The sequence below is a fragment of the Carlito syrichta genome, unplaced genomic scaffold (assembly GCF_000164805.1).
Source record: "Carlito syrichta isolate Samal-C Ts95f unplaced genomic scaffold, Tarsius_syrichta-2.0.1 Scaffold308847, whole genome shotgun sequence".
Taxonomy (NCBI): Eukaryota; Metazoa; Chordata; class Mammalia; order Primates; family Tarsiidae; genus Carlito; species Carlito syrichta.
The window spans coordinates 683,664-701,107 of NW_007252943.1; the positions used below are offsets into that span (position 1 = coordinate 683,664).

General features: G+C 42.8%; 1 protein-coding gene across 1 annotated transcript in view; it reads left to right on the forward strand.

The window, feature by feature from the left end:
- Positions 1–17,444, forward strand: part of TBC1D22B (TBC1 domain family member 22B) — an 87,899-nt gene that overhangs the window by 12,921 nt on the left and 57,534 nt on the right. Inside the window, exons 2-6 of the mRNA XM_008066146.2 lie at positions 1,881–1,937; positions 11,922–12,229; positions 14,397–14,576; positions 15,087–15,157; positions 16,528–16,656. Coding sequence (XP_008064337.1) covers positions 1,881–1,937; positions 11,922–12,229; positions 14,397–14,576; positions 15,087–15,157; positions 16,528–16,656 — 745 coding nt within the window. The remainder of the gene's footprint in view (positions 1–1,880; positions 1,938–11,921; positions 12,230–14,396; positions 14,577–15,086; positions 15,158–16,527; positions 16,657–17,444) is intronic.

The window sequence follows — 17,444 nt, forward strand, 5'->3', positions numbered from 1 at the left end:
TCCACTCACCTCAGCTTCCCAAAGGCGCTGGATTACAGGCTGAGCCACCGAGCCCGGCTTAATTTTTAAAAATTTTTTGTAGAGAGTGGGTTTTGTTATGTTGCTTAAGCGGTCTTGAACTCCTGCACTCAAGCAGTCCTCCCACAGTGCTGGAATTATAGATATGAGGCCCCACACCTGGCCTTTTTTTCTTTTAATTGTGATATATCACAAAAAAGTATGTGAACACAAATGTGTGGTATGATGGCTTGATGAATAATCACAAAGTGAACACCCCAGAAACTTCTGTGTCTATTCCCTGTCCCCTCCTTCCTTTCTCTCAGAGAGAACGATGTCTTTTTATGTTAATCACTCCTTGCTTTCTTTATGATGTTACAACTCTGCATGCATCCCTAAACAACAGAAATTATTTTTGCCAGTTTTTGAAGTGTGTATAAATAGAATCATACAGTATTTATTCTTTTATACTTTTTTCTTTTGTTCAGCATAACATTTTTAAATTTTTTACTTTTGAGTTGGAGTCTCACTCCATCGTCTAGGCTGCAGTGCAGTGGCACGCTCATGGCCACCCCAGCATCGACCTTCTGGGCTCAGGTGATCCTTCTACCTCAGCCTTCCAAGTAGCTGGAACTACAGGTGCACGCTACCATGCCCGGCTAAGTTTTTGATTTATTGTACAGATGTGGTCTTGCCAAGTCACCCAGGCTGTTCTCGAGCCTTGGACTCAGGCAATCCCCTTACCTTGGCCTCCCAAAGTGCTGGGATTACAAGTTTGAGCCACTGCACCCGGCCCAGCATAACATTTTTAAGATCCATTCACATTGTTACTCACAGCCCTGCTTCATCTGTTGTCATCAGTGTGTGGTATCCTATTCTATTATATGCATATACTGCAGTTTATTTCTCTTCATTGTTGATGGACATTTTCTAGTTTGGGGCCAAGAGGACATGGTTCTTCAAATAGTTTGATGTATGTCTTCTTTTTTTTTTGAGTTGGAGTCTCCATCGCTCAGACTGGAGTGCACGCTCACAGCCACTTCAGCGTCCACCTGCTGGGCTCTGTTGATCTTTCCACCTCAGCCTTCCAAGTAGTGGAACTACAGGCACATGCTACCACACCCAGCTAATCTTTGATTTATTGTAGAGACAAGGTCTTGCCAAGTTGCCCGGCGGGTCTCAAACCTGTGGGCTCAGGCAAACCACTTGCTTCGGCCTCCCAAAGTGCTGGGATTACAGGCTGAGCCACCGAGCCTGGCCTAATAGTTTCATGTATGTCTTCTAATACGCATATATACCTATTTTTCTTAAGCTATATATTTGGGAGTGAAATGACTGGATCCTAGGATATGCTATTTCATTCTTCCTAGATAATGCCGAACTGTTTTTTGAAGTGGTTAGACACCTCTTGCAGTGTATGAGAGTTCGTTATGTCACTCTTCCCTTGATATGTAGTGTTGCTTCACTGTCTTTTAGCATTGAGCCTTTAAGGTAGGCGATATTCCCATTTTAGACGAGAAAACAGATTTAAAGTAGTCAAAGAAGTGGGTGCAAGTTCATAGTGGTATTGGATGCCAGAACTCTGCTCTCTCCAACTCTGATGCCTGTTACCTTTCCACACTGCCTTCTTTACACATAGGACTTCCTGACAGGTATGTAAGGTATTGAAACTTCACTGGAGAAAATGAACATTGTCAAAGATGTGTGTTTTTTAAAAAAAGTAGATTGCTTTCTCTTGGGGATGGCTTGGGTATAGTTATTCTTGAAGGTAACCAATTTTTCAAAGTCCCTTCCAATTTTGTGATGCAGATAGTATTCAGCCAACCTATTTAGTTTCCTTACTGAATTAACAACTTGCTGCTACTTTTTTTCCTTGCTTTTAGCATCCAGCCTGTGTATGGAGCACAGCATCCTCCTCTGGATCCTCGGCTCACCAAAAAGTAAGTCAAGACATTTTTCCTTTTATGCATCTACTTCTTCCATCACCTCCATAGCCTTCCCTATTTTGTGAAATGACAGGTTCCATGTTGACCTTTTCTAGCTTCTCTTCTGCCCTATTTTGGACCAGGAGATGAGCAATCTTCTTACTTCCTAAAGTTCTATTACAAAATGGGAATGAACTCACATTAGAGATTGTATTTTCCTACATTGGGAACTGGTATATGTAGGGTTTGGTGTTGGATTCTCTGGTCAAAAGAGAATGGTCAAAAAGTCTTCATTGATTAAGTATTGCTCCTGAAACTGGTTGGTGGTTGGTTGATGACCCTCCAAATTTTTTGAATATGAATAGGTTTGCCACCTTTTCCTCATCTATACTATGACTACTAGGGCAAATAGAATATAATTGTAGGCTGGCATTCTTCAGGGCCTCTTTCTCTTTGACACACTCAAGGAGATCCGGGCATGCATACAGTAGGATTAAAAAGCTCCCTGGAGGCTGTTTCTCTAGTAAAACTCTAATAAATTATTTTCAAACATAACAGAGACTCTAGTCAAATTCAAGATGTATGAGTATGTATGTGTACACCCAATTACTACTTTATCACGCCTTTTGCTCATGGACCATCCTTGAGCCCAATGAATTTAAATGAGGAGGTAGGTGATCTTCTCAGATTTTCTAAGAACTTTGGCCTCTATCTTTGGGCATGCTTAATTTTAGAGACTTGTTTCTAGGAAAGTTGTAGTTTGTAATGAAAACTGGATGGTTTAGGAGGGACAGACCCAGGTTCTTACCTTCCTGGGGCCTCTGTAATAATACCTATTGTTTCTTCCTTCACAGTTGTGGAGAAGTAAAGATAATGTGCAATTATGATTCCAACTGTATGATATTCTGGAAAAGGCAAAACTATAGAGACGATAAAAAGATCAGTGGTTGGCAAGGTGTGAGATTGAGGGGAGGAATGAACAGGCAGAGCACAGAGGATTTTTAGGGCAGTGAAAGAACTCTGTTTTGGTGGATTCATACTGTTTTGGTGGATTCATGTATTATATACTTGTCCGAACCTATAGAACATACAACACCAAGAGTGAGCCTTAACTTTAACTACTGACTTTGGGTGATTACAATGTGTCTATATAGGCTCATCTATCAGAACAAACTTACTACTGTGGTGGGGGATATTGATAATGAGGGAGATAACACTTACGTGGGGGAAAGGAGTATATAGGAAATCTCTTTACCTTCCTCTTGATTTTGCTGTGAACCTAAAACTGCTCTAAACAAATAAATAGTGTTTAAATTAAAGGGGAAAAAAGAGAATGTGTATTAAAGTATTTTGAACACCTAGAAAAATGTTATGTCAAATATGCATCATCAGTATTTGAAAAATGTTTTGAACTTAGCTGAATATGTAACACACTTCCTATAATTCTACCAGCTTGTTCTTTTTGTGGTTTAGCAAATATGTAGACGGCACAATCTTCAGAAGCATTACTATAGAAGCATGATTGCTATTCTTGTAAGATGCACACTTTTTATATGAGAAACCACTGTAGTATAAGCTCCTGGAGGGGAGGAACTTTGTTTTATTCACCACTATGCCTTTGGCACCTAGAACAGCATGTGACACATAGTAGGCACTGAGTATTTATGGAATGAAGGGATGAAGCTATCTCATGTATTTAAACAACAGACTTTTCTTTCCTTTTCATTTTTTTGAGTTGGAGTCTCACTCTGTTGCCTAGGCTAGAGTGCAGTGGCACACTCATAGCCACCACAGCTTCGATCTGCTGGGCTCAGGCAATCCTTCCATCTTAACCTTCCAAGTAGCTGGAACTACAGGCGCGTGCCACCACACCTGGCTAATTTTTTGATTTCTTGTAAAGATGAAGTCTCACCAAGTTGCCCAGGCTGGTTTCAAACCTATGGGCTCAGGCAGTCCTTTTACCTTGACCTCCCAAAGTGCTGGAATTACAGACTTGAGCCACCACGCCTGGCCTGTAGACTTTTCTTTAATATTTCTTGGTTTGTACCTTTTATTAGCTCTTCTTAGGAGGAGCATGTTTTCTGTGATATTGGTGTGGTCTTTCCATTTAATAGAATGAATTCTACAATTCCTTTGGTTTTTATCAAGAATAGACTTTCTGGTCTGTTGGCCAGTATGGACCAACACTGTGCAGACACTGTTGATTACCTACCCAATAGTCTTCCCTGTCCCTGCTACTTCCATGCTCAAAAATCATAATTTTATTTTTGTTTTTTTGAGTCAGATTGTCACTGACTCCCAGACTGGAGTGCGGTGGCATGATCATGGCTCACCACAGCCTCCAACACCTGGGCTCAGGTGATCCTTCCACCTCAGCCTTTCTAGTAGCTGGGACTACAGATGCATGCCACCACTCCTGGTGAATTCTTTAACTTTTGTAGAGACAAGGTCCCTCTGTGTTGCGTAGACTGGTCTTGAACTCCTGGGTTCAAACAATTTTCCTGCCTCAACCTCCCAAAGTACTGGAATTATAGGTATGAGTCACCACACCTGGTCTCAAGAACCATAGTTTTATTCAGATAGTGAGTAAGCAACAATGTACATAGAGCAGGTGTTAGGATTGGTTTAAGCCTTTTATGATAGTTCTTTGGTAATCCCAGTGACTGGTCTAGGATGGGCTCATCTCATTGGTTCTGGTCTATAAAAGAAAATCTACTGAGAGAGAGTTCTTGGAAAGATTTTCTTTTTTGATCAGTAGAGATCATTCTGTGAAGAAAACCTCTTTTTGCTGCCACTCACCTGTTTTCTGCTTTTGAATGTGGTAGTGTGAAAGTAAGATGCTGAAAGCTGTGGCAACTAACTCATAACTCTGAGGGAAAGGCCAAGAGAATTGCAGAGATGTCCAGAGTCCTGACATCACAGTCTTCACTCTGTAAACATCATTATGTTACTTGTAGCCACAAACATTCTGGTCACAGCTAGGAGTATTGATTGGTAATAGACACATTCCAGCATACTTTCCAGCCTTTGAAAAACATGTGACTACCTATAAATCTATCCATCCACCCATACATAAGGCCCTGGGTGTACTGTCCCATTGGTTTTGAGGGTCACCATACCTTGTCTGCAACTGGCATCAACTGACCTTTACCTCAGCCATTATTTAGGACAGACTTTCAGGAATATCACTATATCCCAAATTGCCAAGGCAAACTTTTTATACTCTTGTTTTTCACCTGTTAATGGTGTAAAACTGAATATGTTCACTGATCATTCAGCAGAGTTGTAGTCATATTTGTAATAGAAGTAATTGCCTAACTTTGTTATTTGGGAGGAACTTCATTGTCACTGAATTAATTGCTTCTCTTTTTCACGTATGTGGTGATTTTATATTAATACTCTAAAGCATAGGACCACATCTAGGTCTGCACCAGACCATTTTACAATTCCAGATTGTTACCATAAAACATTTATCACCCTTATTTTATTACCTTTGTTGGAACATTTTTATGACCTTCTCTACTACATGATTATCGGTCCTCTTCAAACCGTTATTAATTACTGTGTGCATCACAGCAGAAGCCTTGACATTGGGTCTTCAATCATCTAAACTGCATGAGCACAGTAAGTTGTTTCCTGTCTGTGAATATTGACTTTAATTTGCCAAATTATTACTATTAGTGATAATATCGCCTGCAATAATTTTTATAGCTCAGATAAAACTAGTCTTACTGCCGAGCGGCTCCATTGGCCACTTGATGGTATGACAAGCTTCTAAATTTATTGTTTTCTGAATTGATGCTAAGTATGATAGATCCTAGTTCCAAGTTATAAGCTAGTTCACGTGAAGCCACACTAGTTACTAAGATGACTGGATTTGTCTGAAAGTTCCTAAATGTTTCCACTTGCTTAATGTCACTTACCAGTGTCAATCATTTTTCTAAAAAATTTTAAGTGGGATGCCATATCAGTAAAACAGTGTACGATTATCAAATTACAGAATGATCGATCTTTTTTGTTCCTAACCAGTGAAAACTGTGGCCACTCTTTTTCAACCTAACCTTAGGTGTGGGTGCTACCATTCAACAAGCTACTCATCAACAGACCTTTTACCAAGTCTTACTCATATGTGCTGTTTGTTATGTTTTGGGGAGTTTTTAGTGTCACCTGCACTTCTAAAATCCCTTTTTCTTTGCCATTTACTAGCTCCATGACCTTGGGCAAATTACTTAACATCTCAGAGCCATAGTTTCCTTATCCATAAAACAGAGATAGTAAGACTCACTTCACAGAGTTGTTGTGGTGATTGCATGTGGTGCTTTCCAGACTAATTTGGCATGCAGTTGCAAGGAGGTATGGGAAAAGTTTCCAGTAGAGGCCAGTTTGGTTATAACTTTGTTGCAGTTATGTTTAAATAATCTTGATTAAACTTCAAGCTACACTGTGGCATTCTTGTACCTTGAGTAAGGTATAAATTTATTGGGACTGTAAACTGAAGGCACCCCCAGCTGGAACTCCCTGGATTAACTTTTTGCTGTAACTACCAGGGTCAACAGGGAAGGGAGACATTTCTCTTCCAAGGACCCCATCCCTAGGTGTAGCCTCTTCGCTTAAGTCTGATATAGCCTGTTCTGAGTAGACAGGAAGTTCTTCCTGCAAGGCGAGAGAGTTGGGCTGTCGGCTGTGTATACTCGGGAAAAATTGTAGCTGCGCTGCACAGTTTACTTGGCAACTCCTCTTTCCAGGATGCAGATCCTTCTAGGCCTTGACCCTCACCTTTTAAACTAGTTTTTACAGGTGTTTAGCACATGCTGACTCAGAAGTCAGGTAGACCTGGATTTGAGTCTAGATTTCACTGCCTGTGCTTGACCTCAGTAAACTTCAGTACGCTCATCTATAAAGGGAGTAATAATAGTATCTATCTGATAGGCATATTCATGAGCATTACCTTAGAACATGGGTTTATATAAAAATTGGCACAGGGCCTAGTACCTAGTGAGTAGCCAGTAAATGTTCATTCTTCTTTATGTATATATATATGAACTTATATATCTCCTCCGGAGAGAGCAACATTAATTAACATGGAAAACCTTCACAGCCTTACATCTTCCCATCATTGCTCCTTGTCCCTGATCTGTAGATTTTTCTGCCTTCTCTGAGTGGCAACTTTTCACTCCATGTTTTCCTCTTTCATTCTTGTGGGTGGTTCTCACCCATCTTGTTTTGTCCTTAGACTTCTCCCTTTTCTGGGTAATAAAAGCCCTTCCTCCATGAAGTCTTCTTTCCTCGGGACAGAATTGACTTTTATTTTATTTTATTTTTTGAGTAGGAGTCTCACTCTGTCACCCAGGCTAAAAGGCAGTGACATGCTCCCGGCCACCGCAACCTCAACCTGCTGGGCTCAGGAGATCCTTCCATCTCATCCTTTCAAGTATAGGCATGCGCTACTATGCCTGGCTAATTTTTTGATTTATTGTAGAGATGAGGTCTTGCCAAATTGCCCACGTTGGTCTCGAACCCGCGGGCTCAGGCAAAATTAACTTTTAAATTGGTTGGTTGAGTTTTGGATTTTGTGAACTAGGTATCCCTAAAGTAATTTCTGGCAGCTCCAAAATGGTCTGTCTTGACTCATGTCTTTCTGTTACAGAGAATGACAGCCTTTCCTCCCTTCTTTTCTCTTCATTGTGTTGGAATATGTCCTTTCATTTTTTTTTTGTAAGTCTTCATTTGAGTAAATTCCAATTCTTAATCTACTTCAAGTGTATTGAATCATCATGTACTTTGAAAATATAATGAAAACCTTCAAATGCATAAAAAGCTCTAAAAAAAACCATAGCAAACACCCAGGTACCCACCACTCAGCTGATTTGCCTCCTTCATTTCCGTAGGAAGTCGGCATCTGTTAGAGCCAGACAGCAGCACAACCCTCTCCTGCTGTGGTGTGTTCATCTAATCTGGAGTGTATGTGTGCTTCAGCACTGTGTTAAGCCATCAGCGCCTTGCCAGCTCTTGGACCTGAGATAAAATTTACTTTCTTGATTTGAGGATTTCTTTAAAGAATTCTCAGAACTTCCCGTATTTATGCAATCTTGATGTACATTTAGACTCTGGAGGAAATTGATAATAACCACAGACTCCTCTGCATATTTTGTAGATGACAGATCTTTCTTACACAACTGCCTGTGTGTTCTCCACCCAAGTACCCCAAGGTGGTGCTGCTGGTGATGGGTCCTGGGTCCCCTTTGACAAAGAAGGAGCAACCATGGTGGATGAGTCCAGAACATGCAGCCTCTACCTTTTGAGTAATTTGCCTTTTGACTAACAGGTGGATTTCTATATATGTAGATATTTGTGCTGCGTTGCCTGTTTTATTTTCTTTGATTTGGACACTTGTGTGTTTCCTATTGTTATTTCATAGGCTTATGAGCTTTCTTAGTTTGGGGATTGATGAAAGCCAACAAAACAACTTATTCCCCTGATTCATAAAAAGAATATGTTCATTATAGAAAATGTGACTCATGCTTGTAATCCCAGCACTTTGGGAAACAGAGGTGACAAGATTGCCTGAGCTTAGGGGTTCTAGACCAGCCTGGGCAATTTGGTGAGACCTCATCTCTGTGATAAATTAAAAAATTAGCCAGGTGTGGTGGCGTGCACCTGTAGTTCCAGCTGCTTGGAAGGCTGAGGTAGAAGGATCACCTGAACGACGGAAAAGAAAAGAAAATGTGTCTAATTTAGAGAAGCATAAAAATGAAATTAAATATATCACATGTAATTCCATAGCCTAAAGATAAGTACTATTAACATTCTGATGTGTTTTCTTTCTGGTCTTTTCTATGCATTTGCTTTCTTTTAAAATACAGAGGTCAGAAGAAATGTATAATTTGGGGCCCTATTTCCACTTTATTGAGATCATTTCCTAATGTTGTTAAATAGCATTGAAGATATGATTTCTTTTTTTTTTTTTTTTGGAGTTGGAGTCTCACTCTGTTGCCCAGACTGGAGTGCAGTGGCCGCTCCTGGCTACCGCAGCCTCGACCTGCTGGGCTCTGGCAATCCTTCCGCCTCAGCCTTCCAAGTAGCCAGAATTACAGGCATGCGCTACCACGCCCAGCTGATAAGATATGATTTCTAATGGCAGTGTAACATTTCATCTGGGAGCCAAACCATAATTTATTTAACCATTTCTAGATTATGTTGTTTGTAATTTTTAACCAAAATAGGTAACACTGGTATAAACTGTTTAGGCCATCTCTGTCTGTATTTCTGATTACTTCTTATGGGCAGAGATTATGAACCGTTTTAAGGGTTGGGCTGTATGTGTTGCCAGATTGTTTTCCAGAGGATTATATGACATACAACCTCTTCTGCAGTATTAGAGAGCTGGTCTCGTCATACCCTGGTCAGCACTGAACAGAATACATCTTTAAATCTTTGCTAATTTAATAAGTGAAAAATGGGATCTTGGTTTTATCACATTTGTGTTGTCACACCCTTGTAAATCTTGTATTTTATATTTTGTATGATGGATTTTTCTTTTGCTCTATGTGAGACTAGTGTTTGAAAATAATACCTCTGGCTGGGTGCAGTGGCTCATGCCTATAATCCCAGCACTTTGGGAGGTGGAGGCTAGAGGATTGCCTGAGCCAGGGATTTAAGACCAGACCAGGCAACCTGGTAAGACCTCATCTCTAAAATAAATTTAAAAATTAATTGGGCACAGTGGCGCATGCCTCTGGTTCCAGCTACTTGAAAGGCTGAGGTGGAAGGATCGCCTGAGCCCTGCAGGTTGAGGTTGTGGTAGCTGTGAGCGTGCCACTGCACTTCAGCCTGGATGGCAGTGAGACTGACTCAAAAAAAGAAAAAGAAAAAGAAAATTACACCTCAGTGATATCTTACCACCTTTTCTTTTTTTGAGTTGGAGTCTCACTCTGTTGCCCAGACTGGAGTGCAGTGGCTGCTCCTGGCCACCGCAACCTCAACTGCTGGACTCCGGTGATCCTTCCGCCTCAGCCTTCCAAGTAGCCAGAATTACATGTGTGTGCTACCATGCCCGGCTGATTTTTGATTTATTGTAGAGATGAGGTCTCGCCAAGTTGCCCAGGCGGTTCTTGAACCCGCGGGCTCAGGCAATCCACTCACCTCAGCCTCCCAAGGCGCGGGATTACAGGCTGAGCTTCTGAATGAGCCGTATAAGTTATTAGACTATATTTATCAATATTAATAATTTAAACTATCTTTAAAAATAAGTATTGGGGCTGGGCTCAGTGCCTCAGCCTGTAATCCCAGCACTTTGGGAGGCCAAGGCGAGTAGGTTGAGCCCACAGGTTCAAGACCAGCCTGGGCAACTTGGCGAGACCTTGTCTCTACAATAAAATAAAAAATAGCCAGGTATGGTAGCACGTGCCTATAGTTCTGGCTACTTGGAAGACTGAGGCGGAAGGATCTCCGGAGGATCTCCAGAGCCCATCCGTTCAAGGCTGGGGTGGCGGTGAGCATACATGCCACTGAACTCCAGCCTGGGCAAAGGAGTGAGACCTCAACTCAAAATAAAATAAAATAAAATAAGTATCGGACTCATCCAAGGAGATGGGCCAGATCAGCAGACCACCAACTTCTACCCAAAGGGAAAAAATATCTCTTGGAAGTGGGGGGAACGTCTGCTCTTCTGGCAGAGCTGTGTTTCACTCTAGGTTTGCCCTGCCTTGCTGGGAAATCTGAGGCATTTTAATGATGTTTTCACCCTCTTGCACCCCAGTTCCCGTGACTTTTACTAACACAAGTTTGTACTCTCTGCTTCCCTGTTTGGGGAACTAGATAAGACTGAATTAGAAACCTCCTAACCAGATAGCCCCTAGAACCAGAATAAAGGCTGCCGGACTTCCAGGGGAGTAGGGCTTTGGACATAAACAGAAGAAGTTTAGGAAAGTTGAGTGGTCTAATTGACTCTTAGGACTAGGCCCCTTTTTCTCAATGGGTTAATTTAGTGTTGCCCAAATTTCAGTCATGTACTATCTTTATAATTTTTTTTACCGTATTTTGTACTAATATTTACTAAATGCAGTTTTAAAAATACTCCTTTTATTTACTCAGATTTGTTTTTTAAAATAAACCTTACCACTTTTATAAATGGAAAACTAATAACATTTGCTATAATAAAAAGTAACCTTAAAAATACACAATGAAAAACAAAACAGTCTTACTAAATTCCAAGCCAAATCCTGTTGCTAGCAAATATGCTGATCCTAAGGCACTGTGTTAAAAAATAAAGTCTTAAAGACAGAGTAGTGTCAAACTTAGTCCTTTTCCTCAAGGCTAGAAGAACTTTAACAGAACAAAAAAGGGAACGACTTTTTCATTTCAGAACTTAGTGTTTAATGCCACATATGTGGACTACCTAAATTATCTCCTGTTCAGTCAGCAGTTTGTATCCTACTCTAAGGGATAGCTTAGGTTTTGTTGCCATAGAAAATTAACTCTGAAATCTCAGTGGATTAACACAGTAAAGGTTGATTTCTTGCTGACGCTACATGTTCACAATGGAGTGGGGTAAATAAAGGTGGAGGGCAGACTCTGTTCTACATCATCACTCAGTTACCCAGGCTGATGGAGGTCACCCTCTGGAACCTTGTCAGTCACCATGATAGAAGAGAGGTTGTAGAGAACCCACCTCTGTTCTTTTATACTTTGGCCTGGAAGTGATTACTTCTCTTCTCAGGCCATTAGCCAGAACTAGTCATATGGCTTTGCCTAAGTGCAAGAGGGCTGGGAATATACAGAACACATGGGATATTTGGTGATCATTGCTGCCCCTGCTACATCTGTTCTCTCCTACATAGGGCTGGTCTGAATGCATCTAGATGAGGATTGGATGTGGGCAGTTTTTGTTCAAAGATGTTAGTGGTAGTTTTTAGTATTATTAATATTATAATATTAAGCAAATGAAGGTGATCAGACGTGTCAGACTACTCCTTGATAATGGTTTCTCCTTTCTTGAAGCTTCATTAAAGAACGGTCAAAAGTCAACACAGTTCCTCTGAAGAATAAGAAGGCCTCCAGTTTTCATGAGTTTGCCCGGAATACCAGTGATGCTTGGGACATTGGCGATGATGAGGAAGAGGACTTTTCCTCACCTTCTTTCCAAACTCTGAACTCAAAAGTTGCTTTGGCAACTGCAGCCCAAGTTCTAGAAAATCACAGCAAGCTGAGGGTAAAACCAGAACGGTCCCAGTCAACAACATCCGATGTTCCTGCCAGCTACAAGGTCATCAAGTCCAGCAGTGACGCCCAGCTATCCAGAAACTCTAGTAAGTCCATCTGCCTCCTCCGTAGCCTTGGCCATCTCCTCAGTGCGTTTTAAATAAAAACGATTTTTCTTTAGGGCATCACTCAGATCTGTCATTAGATGATAAATAGACAAGCTCAAACCTGAGATAGATGTCAGTGAGCCTGACTGGTCACAAGCTGTGCATGCCCCTCCCACCTTGGTGGCTGTTTGACCCTGTGACCTGGGCCTTGACTTCCTGATACCCATATGACGCCTGCCATACTCCTCTTCTTCCTTTCCCTGTGGTGGGGTACAAAACTTTTGTGGTTTAATTGTTGCACGTTGCTTTAGAACTGGTCAGATTTATGAATATTGACAAATGTATTTAAAGTTTTTAATGGCTGAATTTCACAAGTGTTTGACACCGTTGTTTGACTTCCTCAGTCCTGGGAAATAGCCACTAACATAAGATTGCCTTTTTCTTGTTCCTGAGGGAGGAAGCCACACGTTCCTGAAGGTACCAGGTCATAACTCCCTGACCATCAGGTGTGCCATCAGGTTGGGCGAGATGAAGGGAGAGGGCAATCTGTATCTTTTTGGGAAACTAGCCTCAATAACTGACTAGGGTGAATGGTGGTTTTATAAGACATTTGGGAACTCTCAGTATACTCTTTAAGTATCCATTGTTGTGCGTAAGGTTACCGTAATGGGTTTATGGAAGTATGGTATTCTGACCTGGAGAGGGAAGTGCCACCATGCAAGTGAGGGTTAAAATGGCTGACTGGTAAAGGATGGAAAGGAAGTTGAAGAACGTCTGACCCTGGACCCAGACCGTGCCCAGCTAGTAATTTTTAAAATCCTCAAGTGATTACCACCGAACCTTACCGCCTCCATGCTTTCAGCTGTCTCTAGGGAATGTTAATTGATATAAAATTACAGGTCTTGACCGGGTGTAGTGGCTCACGCCTGTAATCCAAGCACCTTGGGAGGCCAAGGTGAGAGGACTGCCTGAGCCCACAGGTTCCAGACCAGCCTGAGCAACTTGGCAAGACCTCATCTCTACAATAAATCCAAAAATAAGCCAGGCATGGTGGCACATGCCTGTAGTTCCAGCTACTTGGAAGGCTGAGTGGAAGGATCACCTGAGCCCAGCAGGTTGAGTTCAAGGCTGCAGTGTCCATGACTATGCTACTGCACTCCTGCCTGGGTGATAGAGTGAGACTCCAACTTAAAAATAAATAAATAAATAAAAGTAAAGACAGAGGGAATTAGAAACTGAGTTTGGTTTTTTTTTTGTTGCAATAAAAAGGTTTTAGAGTCAGAGATACCTAATGCAATATCTCCGCTCTCACTTGCAGATTACTTAACCTCCCTGAACTACAGTTTCTCATCTGTAAGATAACTATACATTCCTACTATATGTTGCAAGGATCAAATGAGAGAGTATATTTTTAAAATGACCAACATGGTGCCTTAAACATAGTAGGCACTCAATATATGTGACTCCTATACTGCTTATTCTTTCTACCCACCATTTGGTTTAGAAATTTCTAGAACCAGACAGAATTCAGCTTGAGTCTTTGTTCCTGTTATTTCAGCCATATCCTGGCAAAATAAAAAATGGGTTCATTTTGGTGGGAAATGTAGAATTACAAAGGAACTGCAGGCACCTGACTCAGGGTTGCCTTAGGCCAGAGCTTCTCATTAGGTGTGCGGGCACACTGGTGGGCTACGAACAGGTTAGAGTTATGCTAGGGATATTGATCCTTTTAGTCCTTGGGGCAGCCAGGTGGGACCCGGAGCTTGTGGAGAGCAGTACCTCCTTGTATTGCAACGTGCTTTGCACTGTCATCATTTATGTGCTCTGTGATATCGACAGGGAAGGAAACTATGACCTTTGGCTACATTTGATTTTTCTCTGCAGTGACCAGAAGAATTCTCAAAAGTTCTTGTAACATCTAAAGTCTCTGTTGGCACGTAAGTGCCTTGGTCTGTGTGATATTATGCAGCCCTTCCTGTGGGCAGTGAGTGAAGCACGGTAGGTTGGTTCTGGCCCCCTTGCTTACTGCCAGCTGGGCCTCAGGCAGTGTACACACACGTGCTGTGGCCCTGGAGGAGGAGACACAATGCTGACAGTTAGGTTTAGGGTTTCTCAGGATCCGTGCTCCCCGTACAGCCCATTCTCTTTCTCTTTTCAATGCTCTCAGGTGATACCTGCCTGAGGAACCCACTCCACAAACAGCAGTCACTCCCTCTCCGACCCATCATCCCTCTCGTTGCCCGGATCTCGGACCAGAATGCTTCTGGGGCCCCCCCAATGACTGTCCGGGAGAAAACTCGCCTAGAAAAATTCCGGCAGCTTCTCTCCAGCCACAACACTGACTTAGGTGAGTCCTTGTGAGCCTCAAGTAAGGTGACTGAAATTTCCAGAGACCTGGAAGCTACTGCATTTTATTCTTCCTTCTTTTACTTTTCTAACTTCTCTTGATCTGGCGTCTATTGCAGTGACATGCAGGTATTAAGTCAGGCGTATATTACTAGAGATTAGGGACGAAATGAGCTGGGCCTGGTTTCTGTGGCCTGTAGGCCCTAGTGCAGCTGTTCTGGCTTTGGTCTTCCTACCTCAAGGTGATTCTTATGGAAATCCACACCCATGGGTCTTTCAGCTCTGGCTACCTCTCACCTCTGAGCTATGGGATCACTGCTGCCGGGCCATGTTTTTGGCCCCTTGCTGCTCAGGGCTGTTGTTTTGGGCTCTTCCCTGTGCTTCTGGGGAGCAGGTGGTGGTGATAGTGGTCTTCCTTGAATGATAGAGGGCATTAGGCAGTGCTGGCTGTGGTTTGTCTTAGGGCATTTGCAAGGATAGCTAATCCAATGAGGCTGCTTTCTGTTTACAGATGAACTGAGAAAGTGTAGCTGGCCAGGGGTTCCCAGGGAGGTCCGACCTGTGACCTGGAGACTCCTGTCGGTGAGTTCTGACCACTGTGTAGAGAAGCGTGAGCCTCACACAGCCCTTCTTGCCTGATGAGGTTAGTTTGGACACATTGGTCTTACTCCATAGACTTCTCTACGGATACGACAGAACTGTGGGACTGTAGTCCTATTTCTCTGCATAAACACTTTCTTGAGAGTTTGTTCCCCCACATGTAGGGGAGCACAGGCTTCTGCCTATAGTTACTCTCACTCTCTTAACAGAGAGGAGGAAGAATAGAGTGAGACAGGGTGGTCCCAGCGCTTGCTTTGAGCAAGCTCCAACATTCCCCGTGCTTTACTCCTTTTCAGTAGGAATAACCAGAGTGACTGAAACCCACTTTGTAACTGTGAAGAGTTGATAAATGGGCCTCCCTGGGAAGCCTTGGGAGTCCCACTTTCACCAAGTACAGAGGATTGTGCCAGCCGCTGCGATAGGAACACTTGGGTTTCCTAAGTCTGTAAAGTTCATTCATTCATCAAGTAAGGAATTATTGAGGGCCTGCTGTTTGCCAGGCACACTGCCAGATGCCATGAGCAAATACAAAAATGAATAAGCCACAGTGCCTGCTCTCTAGGCACTCATTGTGGAATGCATGACATGGATATCTTGGGAAGGAAAAGTCTCTCTCCTGGCTGCTCTGCCACCCCTACTCTTGCAATCATGTGATCATTGCCCCTGCCACTTGTAATACATTTGAATGCCATGCAGAGTAGGTTTGGTGAGAACGGAAGGGGAACAGAAGATCTAAGGATGAGAGTGGATCAAGATGAGGGATAAGAATGAAAGTTGTCCTGGAGCTTTGACTGGAAGGGGAGCTGCTGCCAGAAGTTCCATCTGGTTGTCATAGTTACTCTGTCACAGATTCCATGAGCTTCCTAAGTTGGTAATTCTGGACATTACACTGGAAAAGTATGTGTAACTGGTACCAACTTACATGGCCCGCCACTGAGGTATGCCATAGAGGTTGGGTATCCCTATGATTTTCAGAAGTATATCCCGCACACACACAGCCCTCGGAGGCCATGCTGGGGTCTAGTTCCCTCCTACTGACCTACATTCACTGCTCTGCTGTGCCAGCTCCAGTAGTGTGCTCACCAGCAGCACAGGCTCCAGCACATGCAGGACCAGGGAGTGAATAACCCTGGGAAAGTTGACCTCACTTCATTTGCCTCCATGTGGACCTCACCGATTAAGGAGAGGGCAGACACAGGGTAGCCAGAACCAGAAAGGGATTTGCCTTTGTCCTCTTGGCAGTTTCCTTTCATTCCTTTGCTAGTTTCCAAGTTGCTGCCCAGGCTAAAATAAAAATTATGGATTCACACAACCAATGTCTGTCCCCATCTAACCGGCAGTCTTGTCTATAGGGCTATCTCCCAGCAAACACCGAGAGGAGGAAGTTGACCCTGCAGCGGAAGCGGGAGGAATATTTTGGCTTCATTGAGCAGTATTATGACTCTCGAAATGAGGAGCATCACCAGGATACCTACAGACAGGTACAGTAATCATCTGCTGCTTCTTTGCTTTTTAGTCATACTCTTTAGGTGTGTCTCCTAGTGGTGCTGTGGGCTACAGGTTTTCCAAGTGTTCAATTATAGTGTTCTGGTGAGGAATTAAGTTTATTCTTAAAACTGCTTCCCCTCTTTCTATTCAGCAGCTCTGATTTTAGCCAGTGTAAATAGACCTTTTTGGAACTAGTCAGTGGCAGTGTTTCTCAAGCTTTAGTGCACATACAAACCATCTGAAATCTTGATAAGATCCCACTTATGGATTATGAGAAAATGCAGATTCTAATTCTGTAGGTCTGAGGTTGGACCTGCCCTTCTGACACACTCCCTGATAATGCCAATGCTGTTGGTCCACAGACTGCTCTGTGACTTTTAGGGCTAAGGGACACAAGAGGAAAGACAAGCCTGCTCAGGAGTGGCCTGGGCCCTCTGGACTATGGCACTATGTGTTCTCCTGCAACTGCAGTGCCAATTCAGCACCTGTGTCTGTCTGCAGGAAGCATAGCTATCAGTAGTCATGGCAGGGCATCTTCCATCATCGCCCATCATGGTCCTCACAGCCTGCAGAAAGGTCCACTCGCAGCATCCCATGTAGAGAGTAGAGAAGAGTAGACCAGTGCTTGCAGAAGCTGGAAGGTAGAGGTGAGCAGTGATCTACAACAAGCCCCAGAAATTAGGCAGCCTCTGCTGTTGCTGACATAGTCTTTTGGATAGACTGGGCAATGGGATGTCCCCGAGCTGAAACCAACTGTAGTGACCTCGTTGGTCACAGAAAT